General features: G+C 37.7%; 1 protein-coding gene across 1 annotated transcript; it reads right to left on the bottom strand.

Annotated features, from left to right (window-relative positions):
- Positions 1-93: 93 nt before the first annotated feature.
- Positions 94-26,724, bottom strand: cacng7a (calcium channel, voltage-dependent, gamma subunit 7a). Its single transcript, XM_015051360.1, has 6 exons — positions 26,399-26,724; positions 14,457-14,652; positions 11,908-11,994; positions 9,729-9,869; positions 3,854-3,999; positions 94-1,077 (listed from the first exon to the last, which is right to left on the bottom strand). Exons 2-6 carry the CDS (start codon positions 14,650-14,652, stop codon positions 556-558), a joined length of 1,092 nt encoding a protein of 363 aa, XP_014906846.1. The 5' UTR covers positions 26,399-26,724; the 3' UTR covers positions 94-555.
- Between the last annotated feature and the right edge of the window lie 240 nt (positions 26,725-26,964).

Genomic DNA, 26,964 nt, shown 5'->3' with positions numbered 1-26,964 from the left:
ATATCTGGTTAATCAAATAATAAAATGCTTAAATTATACATTTTATGTTGATCAATTGTTGTTTCCACAATACACACCGTTGTCAATTTTTTCCTTTCCTAAGTTGTTTGCCGCTTCATGCTGTTGCCTTTGTATCAAGTTCATGATGATGAATGTATTCATCAGAAAACCCCATGAGTGTCTTGTTGCTACTAATCATCATATTCCTCACTCCTCCCATCGCGTGTTCCCCTCCCAGCGTGTTAAAGTTTTGTTAAGCGTCTGTCTTCATCTCGGGCTCAGCATTACAGTGACTCATCCTTTCGCCCACCTGCTTTTCTTCCACCCTTCCCTCCTTTTTTTTCCCTCCTCTCCCCTTTTTCTTTTCTGCTCCTTGAACCTCCTTCGTTCAGTTGCTCTGCTGTATCCCTCCTCCCACACACTTTAAGGGAGCAGGATTAGCGTTTGTGTGCATCTGGTGAGTGCCTTAGGAGCTATAACATAGGTACCCCCCCCCCACTTGGTGTATCAACCCCAGCTGTATCCCACCCCCACCCCACTCCATGCTCTCCCAGCCTAGCATGGTGAGGCACTCATTCGTGTGTGTGTGTGGTAGTGAGGAGGAGGCACGGCAGAGGGAGGTGCTACCATCGGCAGGGACTGAGGTGGGGGCCCGCTCGAATGGGGATGTGATTGCGAGTGGGCGAGAGCATGTGGCACCCTAGTCAGGGTAGAGGTGGCACCTGGGTGAAGGGGGTGTGGATATGAGGAGGATGTGGAGGAGGAAGACGCAGGATGGAGCTGGTAGCTGGCAGCTGATGAAGGCCCGGAAGAAGAAGGCGTTGCCTGGGAGCTACTGCCGCCCTTTAGGGTTTGCTGAGGCGGCGGGGTCTGGTTGAGCTGGATGGAGATGTCAGAGGAGACATCAGAGGGACTTCGGCCCCGCTGTGGTGGAGCCCAGGAGTCTGGATGAAGGAACTGGCCACTGTAGTCGCTGCAGTCAGACATACGGGGGCGGTAGAGTGCTGGATGGGGGCGGTAGAGCTCCTCCTCTGCATAACGCTTCATAAAGAGGTAGACAGACATCACTCCTGCACCCTGAGAAGGAGACAGATGGAGTTACATAAATAGGTTTATTTTATCTTCAGTGGATGTAGACGAAGATGGGCAGGTAGTCATTTTCTTTTAAATTAACTATAAATGCTGCCTATTTCCCCACCCCCGAAATTGACATTTCAGACAGACATATCACAGGTAGCCTTCTAACTGCAGCGTTTGGTGTAAAACTGGTTTGGTCATTTAAATCTAAATAGTCGTTTGCTATTTGAACATAGAGAAACCTAAATGGAGAAGCATAGTTCAAAACCCCAGATACTTTTAGAATATATTAATCTTCAAATTTAAATGGGCCCAGTCGGGGTATTTCAGTTCGCACAAGAAAGGATAAGGTTCCAGTTAAGGAAAATATATAAATCCAACATTTAGGTCCTATTTATTTGTGTTCCCATTGAATTTCAACTCGTGATTCAGTTGTTGACAGGAATTGCTCTGGCCCAAGAGAGGAAGAGCAGTCAGCTGGCAATTAGAAAGTTAGATTCAAGCTTTCCCCCACCACATGTTGACATTTAGTTAGCCACAGAACATCAAGTTGTGTAGCGATATTCTGGATTGAGAAGTTTGAATAAGTCTAAAATGAGCATGAGTGGTTCTAAGACTAGAAAAGTGCTGCATAAGTGCAGTTCATATATTATAGAGTACAAACAATAAAACAAATGTGATCTAAAACCGATGAATCCCTTAAAAAAACCAACTGGAATTTAACTGTTTATAGAAGCTTTTAGTAGCCAAACTGTAATGTTACACCTTCTACATCCATTCTGTTGAGACATAATGTGTCGTTTCCTCCATACCATTGTTTGATATTATTTTTTGCTTCTTTGCAACAAAAATAAAGCAAATCTTAGCAGGAACTTATCTAACTAAACTAAAAAGCATAAAGTATAAAATTACGCTTCATGGTTTCGGTAAAATGTTCCAGCAAGATTCTCTTATTGAAGTTATTGAAAGTTGAAGATGATAATCAGGGAGGCTACAAAATGTTAGCCCAGAAACCAGAACACATATTTATTACATCTGCAAATTGAGTCTTTCATATAAAATTGGCTTTCCATTTAGCATTCTCCAGCAGGAGTCCAATCACAATCATGTATTAATGGCGTCAGTCCAATAACAGGACTATCTTCGCTGAGTCCATAGGGATTTTAGGCTATCAGGAAATTGTTTCGGAAAACCGAAATTGAGAAAAGGAAAAAGCGGACTCTACCTTTTATTTCATAATATCATCTGTATTGCCACAGGTAGTAGAAAATGAGAAATAATACTCAGGTAATTTTTGAACTAACAGAACCTGCAGCATCCTTATTCGTAAATTGCAAGATTTCAAACAGCCATCAGGAGAGGAAAAGATGAATGAATCAGACATAATTTTGCAAAGAGTTGACAAAAAGGCCTCAGAGCTGCAGGGTGGAATGAGCAATTACCCCAAAATGTATTCATGTTTTCACTTGGGCTTTCACTGAGCTTCCTCAGCTCATTCACTATTCATTCACAACATCATGACTACAAAAAACATGTACAAACTTGAATGCTGATTAAAGTGAGAGAGTATGTGTTAGAGATAAAGCTTGTGTGTGAAAAACTGCTTAGGAACTCTACAGAAATAAGTACAAAAAAGATGAAAAATAAAGATAAAGGAAATGTGGATGATTAAATGAGATGGGTAAAGAAAAGAAAAGAAATACAAAAGATTAAATGACAACAGGGAATTATTAAAAAGATTGAAAGCTTTAAAAAAATGTCACTTTTTCTTGAAACAAAATCAAAAAAATGTGAAAATTACGCAAAAGGGTAGAAATAAATATTTAAAAATGCCTTATAGAAAAGACTTAGGTTGGAAAATGGGAAGAAGTGGTAATGTAGAAACAATGACATTTGGTGAAAGAAAAGGACAAAAGGAACTAATGTTAAATAACAAATTTAAAAAAGATGTCACAGTGACATAGAGGGGATGCAGCAAAAGCACTGAAGGAAAGAGGATAAGGTGCGGAAAAGAGGAGGAAAGAGAAGAAAAACAGAACAGGGTTGAGACAAAAGAAGATTTAAACAATGAAGATTAAAGAAGACAGAAGAGACAAGATAAAAGTAAAGGACATCCAAAGACAAGACCAGACTGAAAAGAAAGGCCGACAGGCAAGATGAAAAAGAGATGATGGAGAAGGAGGAGGAGGAAAGATCTAAAAATGAGAAGATTGAAGGATGAAAGAGTGAGTGAAGCAGAGAAGCCCCCGCCTCCGCCAGCGAGGAATTTTCTGATGCAAAGTGCTGCTGCAACAGAGCTGCTGGCCTCAAGTATTCCAGCTATTAACATTTATGAATATTGATGTGAGCGGAATGACGATCTCCTACACAGGCACTTCTAAATGTGTGTTTGGCTGAATACGTCTGGTGACTGTGTGTGCATTTATGTGTGTGTGTGTCGTCTTAAATGAGTGTGTTAATCTGAACTGGTTTTTGTTGAACAGCCAGATCCTATGCAATCTATGTGTGTGTGTGTGTGTGTGTGATCTATGCATACTGACTCTATAAATCCTAAGCATCAGCATATATTTGAGTAACTTAACTGGCTAGAAGGGTCTAATGTGTTCAGTTGGATTTTCCAGCAACGTGTGTGTGCTGCAGCTGCAGCGTTTGCAGACAAAATAGTAACACAGCTCCTAAATGCTTCTGCCATGTGTTTATCTACATGCAGGATTAGCAACTAAGTAACTTTGCAACTGCATGCGATTGAAATATGTGTGAGTGTTTGTTGAATTACCTCTTTGAGCAGGAAGGAGGAGGCAGCGAAGGCAAAGGACCAGCCGTAGTGGTAGTGAAAAAACTGCTCTGGCTCTCTGGGTCGATTCATCACTTCGTCATTAATACTGGAAATGTATAAAACCAAACCCACCACCAGACTGAGACCTGAGGAAACAAAAACCAACAGACACATACAACTGGAAGCACATAACATGGTACACTTTATAACAAGACAGAGACAATGTTTTGAGAATGTATATCTTTTTCTGGCACTGATTCAATCTCAGAATTCTGACTTTAATCTTCTGAGATCAAAAGTCAGAATTGTGCTATTTTTTTTCCTCAGAAAAAAGTCAGAATTCTGAAATTAGAGTTATTTTATTTCATTTATTTTTTGGATGGAATCTTTTTCCGTATAATAATTTTTTTACGACTTCAGACCAACTGAAACAACATTTCTTCCGTCATCCTTTAAAGTTTATTTACTGTTTGTTTATTGTTCTTAATATTTGAAAGATGAAAAATTGAAAAGTGTTGATGCATTCCATAACATAAACATTTTCTGTAATACTATTAAACAAAGAGTTTAATTTTAATAGTACAAGTTGAACTTAAATGATTTGATCATTTGAATGGTCAGTGTTTGAGATAAGGGATTTAAATAATCTCATAGCCAAAAAACAAAACAAAACAAAAAAAAACACAAAGAAGAAAATGGTCAGACATTCTAGATATTACAATGTAGAAAATGACTGATTTAACCACCCAATTAGATCTTCTGTTTTTGTGCAATGCTATTCTCATCTGAATAGGATTTTGTATTTTACTTGTATTTGTTTGTGCTCTTTGGAAAAAAAAGCCTGGAAAGCCTAATGATTATGTGTCCTGACGGTGCAGCAAATAGGCCGAGAAAACCTTAACAAGTGGCAGAGCTGTAGCAAAGAGATAAAAAGAGAACAGAGCCTCGCACACACTGAGAGACCTGCATGTCTGTTTGTGGTTTAAAGAAATGTCAGTGCGAAAGGCATACATATACGCAAATATGGACTCCCATTGCTTACACAAACACACATTAAAAGAAAGACAATGAAGCCTCATTAGGAGTGTGTCAGAACCTCTTCTGTCAACAGATTCACTGCAGCAGACCTGGAAAGCCTGCCGCAGGGAAACCTGGCATAATACGCACAGGAAGGAAGAAATCACCAGAAAAGCCCTTATACCTCGCTCTGTTAGAAAGACAACAGAACCCACAGCGCTTATAGAAAGTAATAAAAATAAAGAACAGCATTTAAGTAAATTTTGCTTTCCTCAATTACTGATCCATACTGAGCATAGACCAAATCAAAGATATAAATACATTTTAATAAAGATTCAAATGTATAAAAAGAAGTCTCCAATTACCATATCATAATTAAATGTGTTTAATGTATTTAATTGATAATTTTATGTTATTCCTTTCCGTTGTGCTAAATTTTAGGATTTAAATAGTTTCAGAGAAAATAAAGTTGCAATGTTTCGTCTTGACCATTAGATGGCAGTGTTGTAGCCTAATGCGTTCAGTACTAAGCTCTTGGTTGTTGTATCCCACAGGAAATTAGACCTGAGAAAATCATGTGCAAATTGAAAACATTGAAAAAGGAAACAAACAAAAAAAAACAACAACATGCTCGATCGCTTGGATAATCACCACACAGTCTGCAGCAAACCACCCAATTAATAAAGTTTTCTCTTTTTTAAACAGTTTAAAGGATTCATGAGACTATTTGTTCTTGATTCTAGAATATTTTACACGTTTTTTTTAATTGCATGGCTTTACAAAAGTCTTTCATGGCTGCTCACTTGTAGATTAACAGCATCACTGTTTTTAAAATGAGAGCATGCAAGAAAAAATAATTTATATTTGATATTTACTGTTTATTTATTTGTTATAAATACCCTACATTATTCACTGCAGTCCGGTGTACGTAATACCTACTTATTTTCCTGCAACATTTAAAAAAAAATAGATTGTGAATGCAATATAGATTCCAGGGGCTAAAATGCATGACAAATTGTGCTGAACGGTTTGGTATGGTAGCATGATCCTCTCCATGCTGGCTCTCCAACATTATTATGACATCATGTGTCCAGTCAGCAGTCCACCATGCTAAGATAGCATCTGTTAGGTTAACACTCATGCACATAAAAGGTGCAACAATGAGGATTTTTGCTCAACAAGCATGAGAGCCAAAAAGTTGGAGTAATCTATTTATCAGATGAACGGTCAGACCAAAAAAAAAAAACGTTAGAGAGAGCTGTCCTGCAGTGATATACGGAGGTGATGTCATCCTGCTGGCTGCAGTGATTTCTGTCTCCAACAGGAGTCTGATCCAAATGACACACACCGCTCAAAGTCCAGTAATGAGACAAAAACTGTTAATACGTCCTTCTAGGGATTGATGTCCCTAGAGGCATTATTTCAGCTCAGAAATTTGTGTTGTATTTTACAAGTCATTCTTCATCATCTGTATTCATAACATGAGTATTTTGCAAAGAATGCAACAAAGCAAGTACATTATTTAGTTGATTATCTTAATTTTAGCATACTAAACAAATGCACCAATGACAGGCTGTTGCCATATAGACAAGCTGAAAGTTTTGACACACATCCTATATCTGTTTGTGAATAGTGGTATCTAAAAATCATCATAATCTAAAGTCAACCAAATCAAAAACATGTGGTTGAACAATGAAGATTAAAATATTAGGATTGTATGCAGATGCTTGTCTGAAATCCATTTGGAATATATTCATACTAAATGCAGTCCATCTACTGCAGTAAGGAAGCTTCAGCCATTTGGCTACAATCAGCAACAGACCTTCATATAGAAAAATTAGAATCAAAGTACTGACTTTTTGTTTTAAAAGGAAACAAAAGCATGCACTGAAACATAAAGACACTATTCCTGTATAGTTTCCTTGACAGGAAGCTATTATTTGGGATTAAATCACCTCCACGGTGCTGCCTGCTGCAAGGATAAGGTGCAGCTTGACAGGATGTCAGCTAAGATGTATAGGACAAGCAAAAGTGACTCTTACGTCTGCAGAGTTGTCTCTTGTACCATTTGTCGCTACAAATATTGTCAAGCACATCTCAGAGCTGCTCTGCTGCTATTTAACATCTCATTTTAGCCAACAGCTAAAAGGAGTTTGACACTTTCAATCTGGACTGCAAAAATTCTTATATTCTGGTTGAATTACCTAAAGAACATCAAGTCTTTCTGTTCAAATCTTACTTATGGTGAAAGTCTTTGCCCAGGTCTCCCATTCTTAAAGCTGTTGTAGCAAACATCCATTTGAAATAACTCAGTTTTCGTTACATTAAATGAAATGCCTTCTATCTGCTGTTCCACTGAGGTAAACTCTCCTCTCCTCAAGAGTTTGCTTCAAAGTGTTTGTGCTGTAGCAGGAATAAAACAAGATTCCTTTGCAACAGAAGAGCTGTTAAAGTTGAGCACCGTAAAGTGACTATGCCTCTATAAAGACTGACTTCAACCTCAGCACCCCTTTAATCACAAGGCTTTTTATCTTTAATGCAAAGATAAGCTTTAAATCCTCAGTAGCGTGGCTTTTGAAGACCTTTATTGCAAGTTTGATGAGGCGAGAATAACCGAAAAGCAGCAGGAGGGATTTAAAACATTTCTTATAAAACCTTTAAAAAAGTGTCAGAAAATGTCCCACAGATAATTTAAAGTTCACTTTAAGTTTTAGCATAAAAACAATGAGTAAAACATATTCAGATAAAGAATAGTTTTAACATCACAAAGACCCTTTAGGCATGGAATGTGGTAACTTGATTTCCTATAATCCCAATAAAAAGTAATTGCAAAATCACGAAGAAAACTGAAAAAAATTATTGGATTTATTCCATAAAATTACAAGCTGCTTGATAATCGTCCCGGAAGTTGAAATGACATCAAATGGAATAAAGTCACATTCCAGTTCATTCTGTTCCACTTGCAACATAAATATGATTTTGTAGCATTTGGCAACAGAACCAACTTAACAAAGACTACAGTGTTTTTCTTCACATTCTTTAAATCACAGATAAAATTAAATAATAAAAATTGTAAAAGTCTGTTTATAGGACTCAAAATCAGAAAAGAACAAATTTAATGACATTTATTATATTGTTTCATGAATGAGTCAGCCATATTGGATTCTGAAGTTGGAATTAATAAGGGGCATAAAACCTTTTAAGCTGAAAATTCATTTTATTTAGAAGATTAAGTATTTGGGGAAAAAAGAAATTAAATAATTCAACATCTCCAGTCTAAGAGAAATTACAATGAGTACTTATCAGTGGTGGGAAGTAACGAAGTACAAGTACTTCGTTACTGTACTTAAGTACAATTTTCGTGTATCTGTACTTTACTTAAGTAGATTTAATAATGGGTACTTTCTACTTTTACTCCACTACATTTTACAGTAGGTATATGTACTTTCTACTTCACTACATTTCTACAAAACTGTCGCGTTACTCGTTACATTCAAGTCGCATTGCTCTTTTTTTCCGTTAAAATGTGAAGTTCAGGGTCTTAAGGTGGCGCCATGAAATCCAAGCAATAACGTGACTTAGTGTCTGTTGTCACCCATCGCCTCCACCATTACTCGCACGCGGAGCTCCAGACATGCGCAGTGGTCTCCTCTGAGCAGGAGAAGATGTCTGTCTGATCGTCAGTTATATAATAGTGCTGCATAAATCATAGATATATGGTGACATGTAAAATAAGCCATGTAAGTCATGGCTTATTTTAAAATAAACAAAGCTTCGCTTTCAAGGACGGTGGGGACTTAGTCCAACTTTTAGCGTCACTTCGAAAGAAAGCTAAAGAAAGGTAAGCTCCGTGGACGTGATGCTAGCAAAACTAGCTGTACTGAGTCACATGTTGCATCTGCGGTGAAAAAAGTTGTCACTCATGCGCTGAATTATTGTCGTAAGTATCGGACAACGCTGTGACCAAAGTCTGCATTGATATGACATTCAGAAATGATCTGATTCTTCTGGATGGATCTTTACTGATTAAATTTATTTCAGCTCTAAGTATCTAATAATATCTAGGTGTTTTATGGGAATGTGGATCTTTCAGATCAATTTGAGAAGCAATTTTGATAGGTGTCACGTAGCGCGGGGTGCTGGTCTTGACTTGGTCTTGGGTAGGTGGTCTTCACTTACAACTCTGCTACGTGGCTCCTCGGTTGCATGTCCTCTCCTCCCACCTTCTTTCCATCCCCTTTCTGTTGGATTTCTTTAAAAATAAAAGCCACTAGTGTCAAAAAAAAAAGTGAAGTTCATGCTATGTTAGGACAGGAGACAAGATGTTTCCATCCCTGAAATAATGATGCATAAAATCACATATCTAAGTCTAAACTATGTTACAGAGTAAACACAAATAAAACATGCTTTATCTGTGACATTGTTCATTAAAATGGCACATTTCTGACGTATTAAAATTAAATACGATCGGTTCACTTAATGATATTGTATTAGCGATTAGGTAATGCATTCAGCAAGTACTTTTACTTTTAATACTTAAGTATTTTTAAAAGCCAGTACTTTTTTACTTTTACTTAAGTACAAATGTTAATGTGGTAGTTTTACTTTTACTTGAGTACATTTTTGTCTGTGTATTTGTACTTTTACTTAAGTACATTTTTTGAGTACTTTCTCCACCACTGCTTATTATGCCTCAAAATAATGATAATAATAAGCAACAACATTCCAAAATCACAGTTCTGGGAGGTTTAGGTCTCTAAAGCCGTATTTGTTTTCCCCAGAAGTTCACAAAATATCTGCCACAAATGTTTGGACTGTGAGGTGTTTGCTCTGTCTGCGTTTCTCGTGTAAGCATTACCTGATAGTATAAAGAATATCCCAGAAACGAAGGCCAGAATGGTGCGCTGTGGTCGGATGTGACCAATATTGCTGATGACAAAGGCGGTGAAGACGAAGAGCAGGGAGACCATGGGAAACGGTGTGGCTGTCCGGACCATTTCTGAAAAACAGCAAAAGAAGACAAAAGAAGAAATGTTAATGAAATGAACATGGATGATTAAAAAAGACAGCCTTTCTTTTTTCTCACTGTTGGACTTTAAATTATACTCAAATGTTCTTGTTTTAGGTTAGTAAGTAAGTAATATCTACAGGCTTTGTGAAATTCCATCACCATGACAGCACATTTGTTGTCTTTCATGACTTGTTTCATAGTTAATAATGATTTTAAATTAGCAGCTAAGAAGATGACATTATCATCTGGCCTTTCTCAAATTGTTAAAGGTTTAAAACAAGAAAGTTTTAGTTCTGCTCATGTTTGCTTGTCCAATATATTACAACATTTGTTTTTAACCTAATATTTTCTTCAGATAACCTAAGCCTCTGATACGATGCTTATTTTTCAAAAATATATTCACATCACACTTATTTTTGAGTGGCTTAGTTGAATTTGAGGCTTTCATTTCCAAAGCATACACTGAATACAGCCAATGTGTGAATACACACATTGACTGAAACTAACACATTCTTATTAGATCTTATTCATTCTGCAATGCCAAGAAATGTTTATATTGCTTTGAACAAGAACAATTACACAAAAAATTTAAATACTGTGTAGAATAATAAAGAATGAGCAGAATGTGTTTTATTTGAATGACTGTTTATTCCCTGTAGGCTGATCTGCCAGAGCTCATTCAGGGCTAAGTTGAGTAAGGTTATGATTTATTCAGTTTCATCCACAGACGTGGTGCGGTGTTATGACTTGTGCATCTACCTAAGAATATTTATCCACCCTTTACCAGGCCACAGATTTTCCAACAAGGTGTGATTTACATCTCAGTGGAAGAATAAACTGCAGAGAGTAAAACATGTTTCTGGTTGGTTTTTAGTGTCAATATTTTAAATTATTGAAGTAGCTTAGGGATAAAGAAAGTCCACTGGGGGCGCTGTGAAGCTCTCAGAATTCACTTATCTCTCTTTCGCAATGTTTTAGGATACACATAGTTTGTTAAAAATAGATAAAGTCCTCCGCAGGCTTTTTATTTGCAGCAGTAGAAACCCTGTCTTTTAAAATCTTTGATAATATTTAATTTATCCCTGAGAATTACCCTGAATTTTTATGTGTTAAATAACTTACAAGTTGCATGTACAATGGAGTAATATCAGAATTTGATTTGTTTTGTTCAAGAGTTTATTCATGATCTAGATTGCTACTCAAATATCAGTAACTTTACAAAACAACTTCATTAAAAGTATATGCTAAACAAGTAAAAAAAAAAATCTTTGTATTGTGATTTGTTTTTTTTGTTTGTTTTGTTTTTTTTTTTTTTTGTAAATACAGATAGTACAATCAATTGTGTGGGGAAATATCGGTGTACCAGAAACAAGTTCAAGGTGAACTGAAGCAGAAAGGTAAAAAATAGAAATAGAAATAAAAATTAGAATAAGAGACTGTACTGTGATGACACACTAAACATATTAAGTTATTCCATGTCAGTGTAAGATACTTCATTATTAACATTAAAAGGGGGAAAAAATTCTGTGCTTGAGGGTTTAATTAAAAGCAGCATGAAATTAAACCTTCCTACTGTGAGCAATTGTTCATTATTTGCTTGTGGAGCATGTTCCCCCCAAGATATCAGACTTAGTAAAACAGAGGCTGACTATTAGTTTAATAGCTTCCACATCAAAGAGTGGAAGGTATGGTGCATTCACTTGTCATACATTTTGATTGGGATTTTAAATTAGTCAGAAAATGAGCAAACAGCCCTGCTTTTCTAGTAAACAAGAAATTACATCTGGAAAATTACCTGAAAATAACCAACAAATAGTATGTACTGAAACATTTTACTATAGGATTTCACAGACATCGGAAAACAGTCACGTAGTTTCCTTCTTGACACAGAAATCTGGAAATAATAAGCAAACATTTTAATGAGTGTGTTAGATTTTTTTTTTATTTAATCAAAGCATCACATTCCCCATCTTATACAGATTTGTGCACCAAACAGAGCTGATCCAGTGTATATATGTTTACTTACTTAGTATGTTGGCTGTGTTTTCTGTTGTGATCTCTATCTCTGGTTCAGTGAAATACTCCGATGCAACACATCTGCCCTTCTCAGGTCCTAAGAAAGGAAGAAATGAAGGGTGGGATATAATATTTGCATATGGAAATGAAAAAAAAAAATACTAGTCCAAAACAAACAAAACAGAAACCACAGCTGAAAAACACAGTCAAAGGTCAGACAGGGAGGTCCAGATCGAGCAGCAGAGGAGCCAGACAAAACAGTGATTTTGAAAACATACCATCGAACAGATGAATTTAAAAACAACGTAAATAAACTGACACAGAGCTGCAGAGAATAGAATTACAGACACAGACAGATGGAGGTCAGAAGGTTTCTGAGAAAAACAAGACCTGAGCAGAGAGAGAGAGGAGAGCTGAACAACAATTAACCTCAAACTGTGGTCACACTGCGAGAAAAACACACACATACACAAAAACGTGTCTGTGCAAAAATATGCCAAATAAGTGATGCGTGCATGTTAAGACAAATGTGATACGGCTCCTCCCTCTCTCACCCACGCACCAACACATGACTGGCGCTTCAAAATGCCATCAGCATTTTCATCCTCTGACCTTTTGTACCAAGCATCAGAAACATGGCTTCCTCCCCAGAGCGACACCATCATGACCAAAAACACAACGACAGCTACTGCAGAAAAAGGACAGTCATTTGTGACCGCCTGGCTTTTGTGTGTGTGTGTGTGTGTGTGTGTGTGTGTGTGTGTGTGTGTGTGTGTGTGTGTGTGTGTGTGTGTGTGTGTGTGTGTGTGTCGATGAAAACACTTGTGTCTAGTGACAACACATCTAAAAAAAAAAAGAGTAAACTCTTCACTGACTCTTGGTTCATACTGATCTAGTTACATGTTATCAAGTTATTAATGTACTTTTAGGTTAAATCTCAGGATTGTAAATGTTGTCTAAATAATCTCTCCTTGCACTGTAAGTTGTTAAAATTAGAAGATCCAAACATGACATTGCCTTCAGACTTCTTACCCACATCTAGGTGTCATTAATTAAAATAGTTTGAGAAGTTAGAGTTAAACTGCAGCATTTTCTGCATGCAGTCATAAAAACAAAAACTTAGAAATGTGCTGATTTATAACCTTATAAAATATGTTAGTTCTACTCCGGAGTACAATCTCACAACACATTTTGAATTATGTTGTTTTCTAGTTCCAAACTTTGCAACTTGACAAAAAAGGATAAAACCAGCCACAATACTGGGCCCTAACTTCTCCATTGTTCTGTTAATACCACATTTAATGGTAATAAGGGGATTGACTACCATCTCATGATTTCTATCCATAGATTTTGACCCAGTTTTGTTCTGGAATGTGGACCAGATTTTCCTTCATGAAGCGATGTAATTAGCTGTTCGCTGTTGCCATGTGCTTCCTGGGCTTCCTTAGCCTCTGGTTCACATTGTGTAATTATTTTCTGTCTGGGCCAAAATCTTGTCGTGAAAGGAAATTTCTGATGTGACAGATGCACCAACTGCTTCTTTAGTTCTCTATCAACCAAAAAAAAAAAAACCCTGGGGCAAATTTTAAGCAGTGTCACATATTTTCTGGGAAAACCATGCAGTATGACTATAGCAGAGGCTATAGTCTGATTATTTTTCTCTATTATGCCCTAATGTAAGTGTTTCAGCCACCGTCTCCCTTTGCTTTTCAGTCCAACACTAAATGGATGCACGTAAACCCCTTTTGCTTGGTGTCTGGTCATTGTTGGACCAATGTCTGCCAGATTTGTCTGGCACTGTTCTCCTGCAGCAAGTCATACTGTCTGGAATCTTCAATCATACAGTATGATGGAAATTACTCAAATAGATCCTGACAAAACCTTGGATGATTCTTAAAAATAGCTGAAGTTGGACTGATTTGGATGTTTTTAATGCAGTGGTTTTGGATCAAACTTGTTTGTTCAGTAAAGTGCTTTAAGACGACAGTGCAGTACACAGACGACCCCATGCGTTTGCCACTCCTCAGAAAAAGCTGTAAAGTCCTTGAACCAGTTCCTCCTAATCATGATCCTCATAGCACGCAGCTCTGCATGTTTCAAATCAAACTTGATTTAAAATGATGGCTCATTAACAGGGTTGAGGAGAATTTAATGACCTGCTGTGAAGGTAATTAATGCACTTAAATTAGAGGCATTGGTGCAAATACACCTCCAAAACATGCAGGACAGCATGCTGCAATCGCTACTTTTAGACTAATCATTTTATCTGCAGTGAACCATTTAAAAGTAAGCCAATAAAAACATAATAGTAATCTCAGAAAAATTATGAAGAAACTCTAATTAAGATGTTTAAAAAATTAAAAAAGAACTCACTGATCTGCCTTTTCTCCGTCCCGCAAAAATAAAGGATTGTAGTTTTGGGTAAAATTGGACTAAATATTTCATATGTTTCTTTGTCTCTGCTTTTTGAGAAGAAAACATTCTTCTTCTAAGAATACAAATCCCTTCCAGTCTTTTGACCACATATTCATCTAACGTTTACTGATTCTGGTTGCAGACCTGCAACAAAACAGACTCTCCAGAGCCCGGAGTGGAGCGCCATCTTGACCTCCATGGTTTGGTTCTGCTGCAGAACGATTCCCTCCTCCATCAGTAGCCAGTAGTCCGTTGATACAGCAACGCCCACCAGCAGCAACCCACAAGCTCCAAACACCGACGAGAGCAGAGTGAGCGCTCTCGTGCTGAACGAACTCATCTGAGGAGCAAAGAGGACAGAATTGGTGATAGTTAGTGGGAATTCTTGGTTATTGTTGGAGGTGTAACAAAAAACAAAGATCAAATTTGAATAGTGAGAAGATGTGTGTTTTTTGTGGCAGCTTGAATAATTCATAGATATCTGCAAGGTGACTTGAATCATGTTAAAAAGTTTAAACAATAGAAAGACTGCAACTTAATACTGCACCACATTCAACATTCTACCTTCTTTAAAAGCAGATAATGCTTTTAATTTTTGGTATATGTTCCGCTTAATATGTTGGGAAAAATGAAATTCCTCCTCTGCAGCACCAAATGAGGCCTGTTTATGAGGTTTCCAGGTAGCATGCAGTGTAGCTTGTCGCTCACTAGGTGGCAGAAAAGTTGCCTCTGTCATGCTTCACCGTAGCTGTTGACACTGTGAGACATATCCTCTTCTCATACACACACAAACACTCATCCATCCAGTCAAAATGGAGGTCTCATTCATCATACAGTGAACTCTCCTGATGTAACAGATGTGATGCCTTCAATGATCCAAAAACAAAACACTGACCCAGAACACCCATCTACTCCGACGGAAGCAACTGTTCTCCCAAACCTTCGTTTTTAGAAATTATTGTTTTACATTTGTTCGTGATGCACTATGTGAAAATAAAGCAGCCTTTAAGCCAGCAGGCAGCTTGTTCTTATTCTTATTAAAACCATGTTAAATACTATGCCACCTGCAGCTCTCATCACCTGCAGGAGCATAAATTATTAAAAACTGGAAATTGAATTCCGTTGATACGGTTTAAAGGAACATGCTACAGGCTTAATGTGCACTTATAAAAATGCATGAGAAGCAGCCTTTAAATTAGATGTATTTATACTCCTGGTCACTAAGCAATTAACCCTTTCCCTGTGGCAAAAAAAAAAAAAGTGTGTGATGAATTCCTTTGCTGTTTCTTTGTCAGTCTCTGCCTTCAGAATTTCACATCATTTAAGTATTGAGTGTGTGGCATTAGGTTTAGAATATTCCCAACAGCCTAATCTTGTGATTTGAAGTTATTGCTGACAGTTTAGATGTTTTATATCAAGATGTGCTTTAATTTGGGACTCATTGGGTATACAGAGGAGTTCAAGGATGACTCAGTGAGAGCAGGTCCCAAGATCATGTTTCTATAACACACTCTTCCTTTCACTACCATGCTTCATAATTTTATGCTGATTTATGTTCTTGTTTTTCTCCGAACATGAATATATGTATTATGGCCAAAAATCTCTATTTTCCTCTCATCTGCCCAATATACATTGCCCCAAAAGTCTTGTGGTTTACTTGATGTAACTTAGCAAAGGATAAAAGTCATGCAGCCAAAATCTGTTTTGAAATAATAAGTGTTCCTATTCAGCCCCATGTCAAAGGCCTATTATTTAAAGAGATAAAATGAGTTTTTAATGCTATCTACACCTTTTAAACTTAATTTGTGGCAGGATAATCTTGCATAATGTTGGTAATTATAGGTTAACTGATAAAATTTCAACAATGCAGCCTAAAAGCATATTACCGCCTATACCGCTATATTATGTTTAAGCAATATATAAAGACGTGTTTGTTTGCTTTATTTGTTGTTTTCTGCTTTTTCTAGCTTGAAACATAAACATATTTGCTTTAAAACTACTATTAGCAGCTGAAACAAGCGTTGAAGGATGCTCTTCAACCTTCAAAATATCAGCTTTCAGAGCTGGAAGCTGATAAGAGGGCAGTCTAGCAGAAAACGAGCTCAGCAGACAAGACAACAACGGGACAGATGAGATGCACAAAGGAAGCTCCTGTCAGGCAGAAGAAGAATGAAGTGTGCACTGTCACTCAAGTTTGACGCTACGTTTGCATAACATTATGCTGACTAGCATGTTATCATGCTAAGACATTCTATTGTGCACATCAGGGGTATTCATCTTCAGTCTTGAGGGACAGTGTCCTCCAGTTTCAACAAACCCAAGTCAAATAATCAGGTCATTAGCAGGACCTTGAGGAACTTGACTAATTTGTCCATTTGACTCAGATCTGTTGGACCAGGAATCTAAAAACCACAGGTCACAGCCGCTGAAGGACTGGAGTTATTTACTGCTGCTGTACTACTACAGATTGGTACAGACAACTGTGACTCTCCAGGTATTCCAGGTAAACAACAGTTCTTCAATATATTCTCTCCAATCTAAATGCAAAATTAAATTCAGACACCTTCTGTATTTCTGCTGCCTGTACTTCAAAGAAGACATCACCGCCATTCAAAGTAACGTCGTCTGAGTAAAACAAAAGGTGACTTGTGCTTGTCTCATGGACATAAGCATCAGTCTTAGTGTTGAGAATGTCACTCTCAATGCAAGCTGCAGCCGGGCGCTCTGCACTGCTGCGTCAAAACATTCAGATCGTTCAGTCCTTTACAAGTAAAGAGACACAGCTGACAGTCTGCAGGAGTCAGGTTACTGTCTCACGTCATTTTCTCTTGTATTCCAATATACAGTAAACTAAAAGTTACAGCATATATTAATGAGGAGGATAATTTAAAAAAAATAAATCTGTGACTCATCTGGCTCACAGTTTTCCTGCTTAACACAAACGTTGTGTTTTTCTCATAAATAGTTCAAATATAGCTCAATTTCCCTGCTACTAAATGTTGCATTATGAGTGCATTTGGAATTTTTTATTGATTTTCCCCCAGTAAATATAGCAGTGAATTTTCCTTATTCACAGAAAAAATATCTTTTCTTTTCTTCTATTAAATAAATGTCAATATTAAGAGATTTATCATTTACAATTGGTTCTCAATAACATTCTTAACTAGTCACAATCAATTTTATCATTGTGTTCTAAAGCTAAACAACATATAGTTGATTAAATAAAATATTTTTTTGCTAAAGGTGTGGAACTACAGGTATGACATGAACATTTAATGTCTCACTGCACTTTTTTTTTTTTTATCTAATTTGAACAGACAGGTGTGTGGAGTCAGCACTGTGGAGCAGCTTTCAGTCCACTGCTGCAGTTAAGTGTAGCTCAAAATATCTCCTCTTTCTCTGTTTTGTATGCTTTATGGGTCATATAGTTTGTCTGTATTTATGCACACAGTGATGAATATGTAAATCTGTGAGGGTGTTGGTTCCTCTGGTCGGGTGGTAACTCAGTGAAAATCTACTTAAGTAATGAACAGAAGTGTTATCCTGGACGTAAAAAGGTAAAAAGAGACAGAATCTTGATGGGAAGTGCCTTTACAGGCCTGTTGATTGGAGTTTTATTTAATTATCCACACACTCGCCACCAGGGTCCTGTCACTCCAAAGGACACAATAATCTGATTTAAAGTCATTCCAGGGAGGCTCAGCCTACCCTGTCCTTTAATCATTGCATACCTGATTTCAGCTTTTACACCCCCTTATTACACACAAAATGTTCCCATATTTTTAACTTTATGGGCTAGTAATGCGTGTTTCCCAAAGGGCAGTGAATCCTAGCCGTTTTGCTAGGAAATTTTTGCCTTTAAATGTGATTAACACAGGTTCCCACACCAGCTACAGCCGGCCTGTGTTTGCTGAGATAGCAGACAACATTTGGGTTGGATTGAGCTTCTTTTTGTGGCATAAGCCTTAAGAATATGGCAACAATTTCCAAGATGTCCCAGCTGCTTATTAACTCAGCGAATGGAGAGACAATTAGTCAGACATGACGTAATGATGAGAGATACCTTGGAAAAAGTGACGTGATGCTAGAGAGAAGGAAGGCTGAGATGAAATTAGAAACTGGATGGAAGGACAAGATTAAGATCTGTTTGGATTTGATAAATCACAATAAGATGAATAACATGGGGAGTAGGGATAAAATTGTGCACAGTAAGAATATAAAAACAACAGAACAGGTTTGAGGAGGCTTCTGCCTTGAAGTAAATATATGCAGCTGTGCAGTCTCTCTTATTAAATCTAGTTCTGTCAGAAGTAAAAAAAAAACCATAATAACTCATTAGCCCTGATGTGACTGCTTTTATTTTATACATGTATTCTGAATATCCATGAATTACCATGGATAAAAATGCACTTTGTTTTGAAAGAACGTGCATCTGACTGCTTCATTAGCATTCAGTTAACTGCAATAAGCTCTTGACTTTCCTAAAATCACTGTGAAGTAGGTCATGCAGCTGATTTCAGATATTTTGCCCAGCATTTCCTTAAAGCCTTTTCAAATGACACACTTATGTGTGAGAATTTGTCCTTTGAACTGAGCACCACAGACCAACTTGTGTTATTCTTTGTAAAGTAAATATGGTGAAAGAAACTAGAATATTAAAAGTCAAATGGAAAACAAAGAAAAGTGGGGAACATAAACGTTTAACTGAAACTTGGTCCCTATGGGTGCTTTCACACTGCATCTTGAAGTGACCCAATTCTGATTTTTTTTGGACGTAATGCGACCTGTATCCGATCTTTTCATGGCAGTGTGAACAGCACAGGTCAGATTCTTTTTTGAATGAAACCCATATCCCATACGTATCTGATTCAAATGCGACCCAACGTTCAGGCCACATTCATCCGAACTGAACGTCACTGATTCTCAACAAATCTCACTATTCGGTGTCCTGATACACGCAAGCAAGAAGAAAAGAACCATGACGGACTATAATGAGGATTAAGTTGTTAACATGCTGCTCCGGCCGGACACAAACTTCAAATATGTAAGCTAAGCTCCACCGTTAGCCTCCATGTTTACTTCCGCAAACACTGAGCACTTCTTCTTTTTATGGCGGTTGGCAGAACACTGAGAACGCTGACGCTATGGCGCCCTCTACTGCGCATGCGGGACACTTTCAGGTCGTTTGCCTGTTCACACTGCAGAACTCAAACAGGTTGCATTTACTGGCAGTGTGAACGGCCCCGGCAAAAAAATCGGAATTGCCAAAAAATCGGAATTGGGCCACTTCAGGCTGCAGTGTGAACGTACCCTAAATCTAACGTTCACTAGGATTGTTTCTCTCTCATATTTTTATTTCTCCAAATAAATTAACTAAAATTTTTACATCCTTTATGATGTAAAATCCGCAGGGATGGCTTTGCATATATCTTTTTATTAAAAAAAGATATAAATGACAGCTTGAAAATGTAAGTGGTTAATAACCAAATAGTGAATTCAAATTTATGAAGAAAGATACATTAAATTAATTTTATATTATGGACTTCATTTATACAGCATTTTATCAGTATGTACAGTCCTTTGCAAAAAAAAAAAAAAAAAAGCATCTCCATTGATTTACAAAGAATAAACCCAGTTTATTTTTATGCACAGTTCAAAGAACAAATTCTGAAACATAAATGTATCATTTGAAAAGGCTTTAAAAATGTATTTACAACCACAAATGTTTGTTAGGATTTGTTTTTGATATACAAACACAAAATAGTGTAGCTGTAAAGTGAAAGGGATATGATTTTCAAAATTATTTACAGATAAAACTGTGAAATGTGTGGAACTCATATAAATTCAGTCCCCATAATATAGAAAAAATTCTACTACAACCAGCTTTATTCAGAAACTCCCTGTTTAGTAATGGAATTCCACCGTTTTCTATTTTAATCTCAGTACAAAAAATATTTTCTGTAAGCCTTCAAAGTGGCCTGGTTCTCCCTCTGGGGAGCCGCCACAGGCGCCTTAAGAGAGCAGTGGGGGGTCCTTAGCCACACATTGTGCAGGCAGGGCATGCAGAGGCCCATTAGGCCTACAGGGGGAGCCACCTCCTTTGGTGTGGCATGGGATGGTCTATGGCTCCCAGGGATGGGTCAGACATGCTGTGGGCTGCAGGAGCTAAGCTGAGTTGTGGTGGGCATCTTTTCTTCTTTAACCTCCCTGGGGGTAACTCACCTGGCAGGTTGGTAAAGTGCCCTTCCTCTCTTCATTCTTCTGAGCAGAAGCATGTTGGGGGCTCTCACCTGCTTAATAATGTGCTGTCTTGCTGATGGGGATTTGTGCAGGAACTTGGCTGCCATGGGGACTGGGGTTGGCCTGAGAGATGGATCAGGGGACTTGAGCTTCAATGACCACCTACCTCTATGTGGAACATATAGCTGCTCTGTGGCTGTCACTTTCCAAAGTCATGTCCACTTCTTTGCTGCTCCTTGGTGCTATGAGTTGCATGCTTTATACTGTTCTCACTGGTTTACCACTTGTGTACCTCAAAACAAACTCAGCACAAGCAGACATAATTCCCCCCACACACGAATGCACACACAACCAAACATACAAATAAAACGGCTAAACGTCCTACAAACATACTACTACAACGGCAATGTGGCTTTCTGCTTTTATGTTGAATCCAGTCTTGACTTAATAAAGTCAGTCAGATAATCAATATTCCACTGTGACACATGTAGGCAACCTGCCAAATGGTATGCCTGAAATGCCAATATAGGACGCAAGAAAAAACAAAGAAGGACATACAGAGAGATAACAACCCCCAAAAAAAATTTAATTAATAAATAGCTACATGTGGAAGGAAACTAACATTACACACCTTGGACATACAGTACCATACACATGTAAAAAGATGGCAGTGATAGCACCATGCTTTAGACAAGCATTTCTTTGGAAAGGTTGATTGGAAAATGTGTGGACCTAAAAACAGGTCAATACTGACAACACTGAAAAAAAAAAAAAAAAAAAAACCTGTTACAGGCGACTAAAGTATCAAGGGGTGGAATTTTACCTTCCAGTAGAACATGGACCAGTAGCTACAACATGATGTTTCTTTGTTGGGCTGGAATTTAACATGATGAATGTGAAGCTTTTTTACCATCCAGAACAAAGTTTGCAAGAAAGGGATATTCATATGCTATAAAGGGAAATCCTTTCTGAAAGAAAAACCCTGTCACAACATAAAGTTGTCAGAAACCCAGAGAGACTCCCATTTTGGCATCTATGACAAAAAAAAATAAAAATAAAAACAAAAACAAAGCAAAAAAAGACAGAGATAAAAGACTTGGCATCAACTTTGGGTCAACGATGCACAGGGTAAAGCAACTGCTGAGCACTACGCAACTACACGTCCCATGGTTCCAGGCGGGGATCCACAGATGGCGTTCCTGGGTTTGTTTTGTTTGGATTTGGGGTGAGGTGGGCGGGGGTGTTTTTCCGTGGAGGAGGCAATATGTCCCTCTATCAGCTCAGAGTAGCTTGTGCCAATTGGCAGGAGACGAGGTGATATTTAAAGATTAGAGAATGGGAAATAATATGAAGAGGGCAAAAGGAGTCACAGAGGACAGGAATGATGGCAAGAAAAGGAAATAAAATGATAGAGAAAAGAGGAATGGAATAGGGTAACTTTGAACTCAAAACTAATTGTGTAAAAACGAAGGATTAAAAAAAAAAGACTGAAAGACCAGTCAGAGGAATTATGCAGACCAATTAAGAAGGAGAAATGAAATGAACAACAAAGAAATTAAATTAGGAAGGAATTAAGAAAGTGATGGTAAAAATATCAGTGAGTCGGGGAAATGCAAATATGAAAAGGACATTTGCCATCATGCTGCCAGAAAGAACATATCTGATAAAAATAGCTCAAATTTGCTCCAAGACAAATTACTTCTGCACTTTTCACACTTTCAGAGACATAGAAGCTGCTTAGTTCTCACTGCAGAACTTAAGACAAGGAAACCTTTGAGAAACAAACACTCGTCCTATAGAACGACTGCTGGGCTGATAACGATAATGAGCGTATGTTGCTGAATAAAGGATATGCACACACAAACACTGAGGAGGTTGGGCCTGTGAAAGGCATGGAAATGTGCTGAGGAAAGGTGTCGGCACAGGAGGAAGAATAAAATGACAGCCTGGCCCAAAGACTGAGGACAGACCCTGTAACACACACAGTATGTCACACACATACATGATACAGGCTTCATCCACGTAACGAACATGTGAAGTACATAAAAAAATATATCTATATATATTTTTTAAGACAATAAATTAAGGAATATTCTCCCTTTACTATTCTTATGTATAAAAATACTGTTTTATACACAAATTTAAAAATATTTGTTTAAAATGTGACTGTTTCAGCTGTTTTTTCTCAAGATTTTCTAATCCTCTTTCATTTATCTCCACAATACTGATTAAACCTATAAAAATATCTGCTTAGAAAACTAAAGGTGCTTTACATAGCTTTTAATAGACAAACTATATTTGCGGATGATCTTACATTAAAAAACAATCTAACTAATAAGTGTATTTTTCTTAAACATTTTTTTCTGATAGCATCAATGGTTAAACATCCACATAATTGAATATGTAGATATGAATTAGGTTGTATAGATAATATTACCTCCTTCTGTGTTTGATAAAGCATTTCTGAATTTGATTTTAGTATTTCGTAATTATTAGGTACAGTTAATCTAAAAAAAAAGTAATGATCAGCAAGCTTATACAACTAATGGACCAACCCTCTTTTTCATCCGTGAAATAAATTAATTTAATCAGGATTAACAAACAAATGTTAGTATAGTCCACTGAGCATTGCATAATGTGTTAGCCTTTGGTGAATTCACAAAGCATTGTATAGTCAGACAATGCAAATCAGCATCACGCCAAAGACTGCTTAGGGTTTATTGGTCCTTTTGCTCTCATTTGTTCTGATCTTGTAAGAATTTTAGTCACATAACTATAATTCAGCCAACATCTGTTATCCTCTCTTTTGTTAAAAACAAATCAATTTCATATGGAAAGATGTTGGAGCTCAAAGTCCCTCTAGTCCTAACATATATTCTCCTATCAGTTATAGGTGCAAACAACCATATTTTAAAATGGCAGATATTTATGTTGCAATTTTCACTCTGACTTATTAGTATCCAATGATACACATGGGGTAAGTTATTCAACATTGTTACGCAGCTTCATTTTAAATATTTCCCCATCAGTTGATATGATGTAAGCTTCAGAACGTCAAACACAGACAAGAAGGAGGCAGATAAAACTCCAATTAAGAGCTTATGTTGAACAACAAAGACACATGGCAATCCTGACCCTGCAGCATAGTTTTATAATTAGCACAGGAAAACTGGCAGTGAATAATAAAGGCACATAAATAATGGGGCTGGTGATTAGTGAGTGAGAACAGGTGAGCTGATTAAAAACATGGAGCAGGTGCTAAAATGTGGAGGCTAGAAAATAGACGAGCAGTGACATCTGGAAACTGTCAAGAATTAAAGAATTTAAATTCTAAACTTACATAAATACATAAAAAAACAATACTAAAATACAAGCATGAACCCATATGACAGCTAAACAATTAAAAGCTTCAGAGTCTGAATGTGACTCCTTTGGTTATGTTGGACAAAAAATATTTAAATCATATTTAAAGTATAACATGCATTTTGAGGTATTAAAATGAATCCAACTTAAAAGATTAAAATACTTCTTAGCTTAACGAGAGATGATGCTGTCCATTGTGACTGTTTAAACATTTATTAGGACACTCTTGATGCCTAATTTTCCACCTGAGCTTAGTATAGAACAGCTTGTCATACAACAACAGAGGTGATGTGTTCTTGTCTCTCTGTTGGATCTGAAAAGCTTCACAGCTCATTGAGTTCCTGTAGTGAAACTGACCCTGCCAATGTGAATGACTCACATCATCAGTCAGCTGTTTAAACAACTCAAGTTAGTGACTGATTCATTCCCCCTCACCTCAGAGGGCGGCTGATGGTGAAGTTACCTCTCGCCTCATACAAGCATTTAACAGACCTGAAAACATCTTTTTAATGAAACAGGCAGATGTTTATTAAATCTGCCCTTCGGTGTCCAGGGCATCTGGCAGCATCAAATCATTAAATCAGGAGCTTCTAATTCATACTTAGGAGAAACACAATAACATCTCTCTGTGCATGTATTTCATACATATGAGGAACTAATATTTGGCTTGGATGTTTTTAATATTTTGGTTGCAATGAAAACTGGACTGAAGTATTTCCTGCTCTTCATTTTTTATTCCAGCATAAAGCAAACCTCTGGCTTTGACCCCACTGGATACTGCTCCTCCTATGCAGCCCATGTATGTCAGTGAGTTACTTTTTCTTTTTTCTCTTGTGCATTAGTGTGATAAATATTGTGTGTCCAATCTCTGTATTCAACTGAAGAAAGAAACTTTAGTAAATTTAGAGAACAAAGAGGCAAAGGTTCTGAAGTATGTATGATTTGATGACATCTAGTAGTGAAGCCAGCAAAAAATAGGATTTTGCACCAATCAAACAAGTTGTGTTAAATGAAGAATGCAAGGAGAATCACACGTTAGTGGATGGTAAAAAGAGTTGGACAGCTTGTGGATGATGATCTTAACTGGACCCCTAAATACATTCTCCTTTTCTTTAACAGTAGGTCAGTTCTGCCCTTCAGCAAAGCTTTTTTACTTGCAAATAAACTGAAATGTACCTGGTTGTTGGGAAGAGGAGGATCTCAGTAGAGAATGGTGATATTGACTGTCAGGAGTTTTTTGTGACATTATTCATAGTGATGATAAAACATGTTAAAAAAAACTATAAATATGCAAATTTTTTGAAAATAAATTGTCACTTCATAAAGTCATAATCTCACAAACATAAGTACTGCTCTAAAAACCAAACTTGTCTAATATCAAAAAGACAACTTAGACTGTGCTGCTCTTTCCAGTGGAGTTTTGTGTCTCGCTTCCAGTTGGTAGTGATGGTTCCTTGATGGAAAAATCTTTTCTATAAGAGATACCTGGACATTACTTCTAATCCAGCTGTCTGAACTGTGACTGAACTCCTGCAGTGTGGACACACACAAACAATGAAGCATCCTGCAATAGCTGTGAGCTATGAAACACTGCTTGCAGCTCAAAACATTTGACTGCCAGATTGTATCCAAGGTAATTTGGAAAATTTTCCATGAGCACCGTGCAATAACCTGACATGAAAACATTGAGACAGAAACCTTTATCAAATCTCGGAGGGGATTCCTCTGCTGTATTTACTCATTTGTTTCAAATCTCAGATCTAATTGTTTGTCTCTTATTTGTGCACATCTTAATCACTGCTTGGCCATTACAAAAAAAAAGTGAACATTTTCAACTCTCCAATTTCTCCAATATAAAACAAAGAAACCCAATTTGATTCAGCTGAAAACAGAAAAGATTCCCCAAGAAGAACCCAAGAGTTATTCCTCATGTTTTCTGAGCTCGTGATTTCAGCTTTTTACTTCTCAGATGTGTGGCACAATCACACCATCCTCAAACACTTTACCTCATCCCTCCTCCTTCTCCTCACCTCCCTCTGTCTTCTCTCCTCAACGCACCACTGGGAGCGAAGCAGCTTTACTCTGCTGTTCTCCAGACTCTGTTGAGACTGTACAACATAACGCTAAGGCGAGTTGCTTCCAGATGCACTGCACTAATCTCAGCGCAGCACATTCTTCCACTAACGGGCGAGGGACCGCCGGTCGTCAGCAAGGCAGCGCACATCTGTCCTCAACCCAGAAACACTCTTCTCTCATGCAAACGCGCTGCATTGTGAGAGGAAGGTTTTCACAAGAAATGTATGCAGACACACAGTTCCATGCATGGGCATCATTTCTCCCTGAAGATGAAGAAGTCTTAAGCCAGAGCTGCCGATGGGGATAGCTTTGGAAACCAAAAAGTGTGTGTGTGATTTTAAAACAAACATATTTCTGCAATTAAGAGCTGAGCGGAAGTAGAGGCTAGTAAGATAATGAATACTCACCCTGCAGAGCAAAGAGCTGAACAGTGCAGCTGAGATGATGTGCGCGCTGAGAAGCCAAACACCAAATTTGCAGTTTCTCCCCCTCCTATCTCTCCCTTATCCTACAGTATCTGCTGCTCTCGCCACACACCCACTCTGCCTCTGACTCGTGTTTCCCCAAATCTCCCCTCTTTCTCCTCTCTTTTGCTCCTCCTCTCTCACTCCTCTTCCTTCTCCTTTACTTCGCTGCTCTTTCAGCACTGCGGAGAATCGCTTGGATTGGCTTCACTAGTTTGGTTACAGGGAGGTGGGACTGGTGTGTTTCTGTGTGTGTGTTCGCGTGTGTATGTGTGAAGTAAAGGGATGGGGTGGTGGAGGTGGGGTTGCAGTGATGTAGGCTAGAGGGAGAAGGAGGTTCACGCACTGAAAAAGCAGCGTGGCACAAGAGCGCGGTGCCTGGAATTGAGGACACATCATGCACTCTGACAGCGTGATGGATTCAGACATGCAGCGGCTATTAACGTTGTTTAACTCATAATGAACACACCAACATTTCTCCCCAATGTGATTGGTAACAGATAAAATAA

This window comes from Poecilia latipinna, unplaced genomic scaffold (assembly GCF_001443285.1).
Source record: "Poecilia latipinna isolate Pla-1442-1.1 unplaced genomic scaffold, P_latipinna-1.0 Scaffold1041, whole genome shotgun sequence".
Taxonomy (NCBI): domain Eukaryota; kingdom Metazoa; phylum Chordata; class Actinopteri; order Cyprinodontiformes; family Poeciliidae; genus Poecilia; species Poecilia latipinna.
Note: the sequence above shows the minus strand (reverse complement) of the source record. Positions and strands in the feature narration are given on the sequence as shown.

Excerpts from the sequence above, each read along its gene's own strand:
- cacng7a (XM_015051360.1), bottom strand. The coding sequence starts at position 14,652 with ATGAGTTCGTTCAGCACGAGAGCGCTCACTCTGCTCTCGTCGGTGTTT. Across the intron at positions 4,000-9,728 it reads GATATTCTTTATACTATCAG|GTCTCAGTCTGGTGGTGGGT; the intron begins GTAATGCTTACA and ends TTGTTTCCTCAG. Across the intron at positions 1,078-3,853 it reads CCTCCTTCCTGCTCAAAGAG|GGTGCAGGAGTGATGTCTGT; the intron begins GTAATTCAACAA and ends TCTCCTTCTCAG.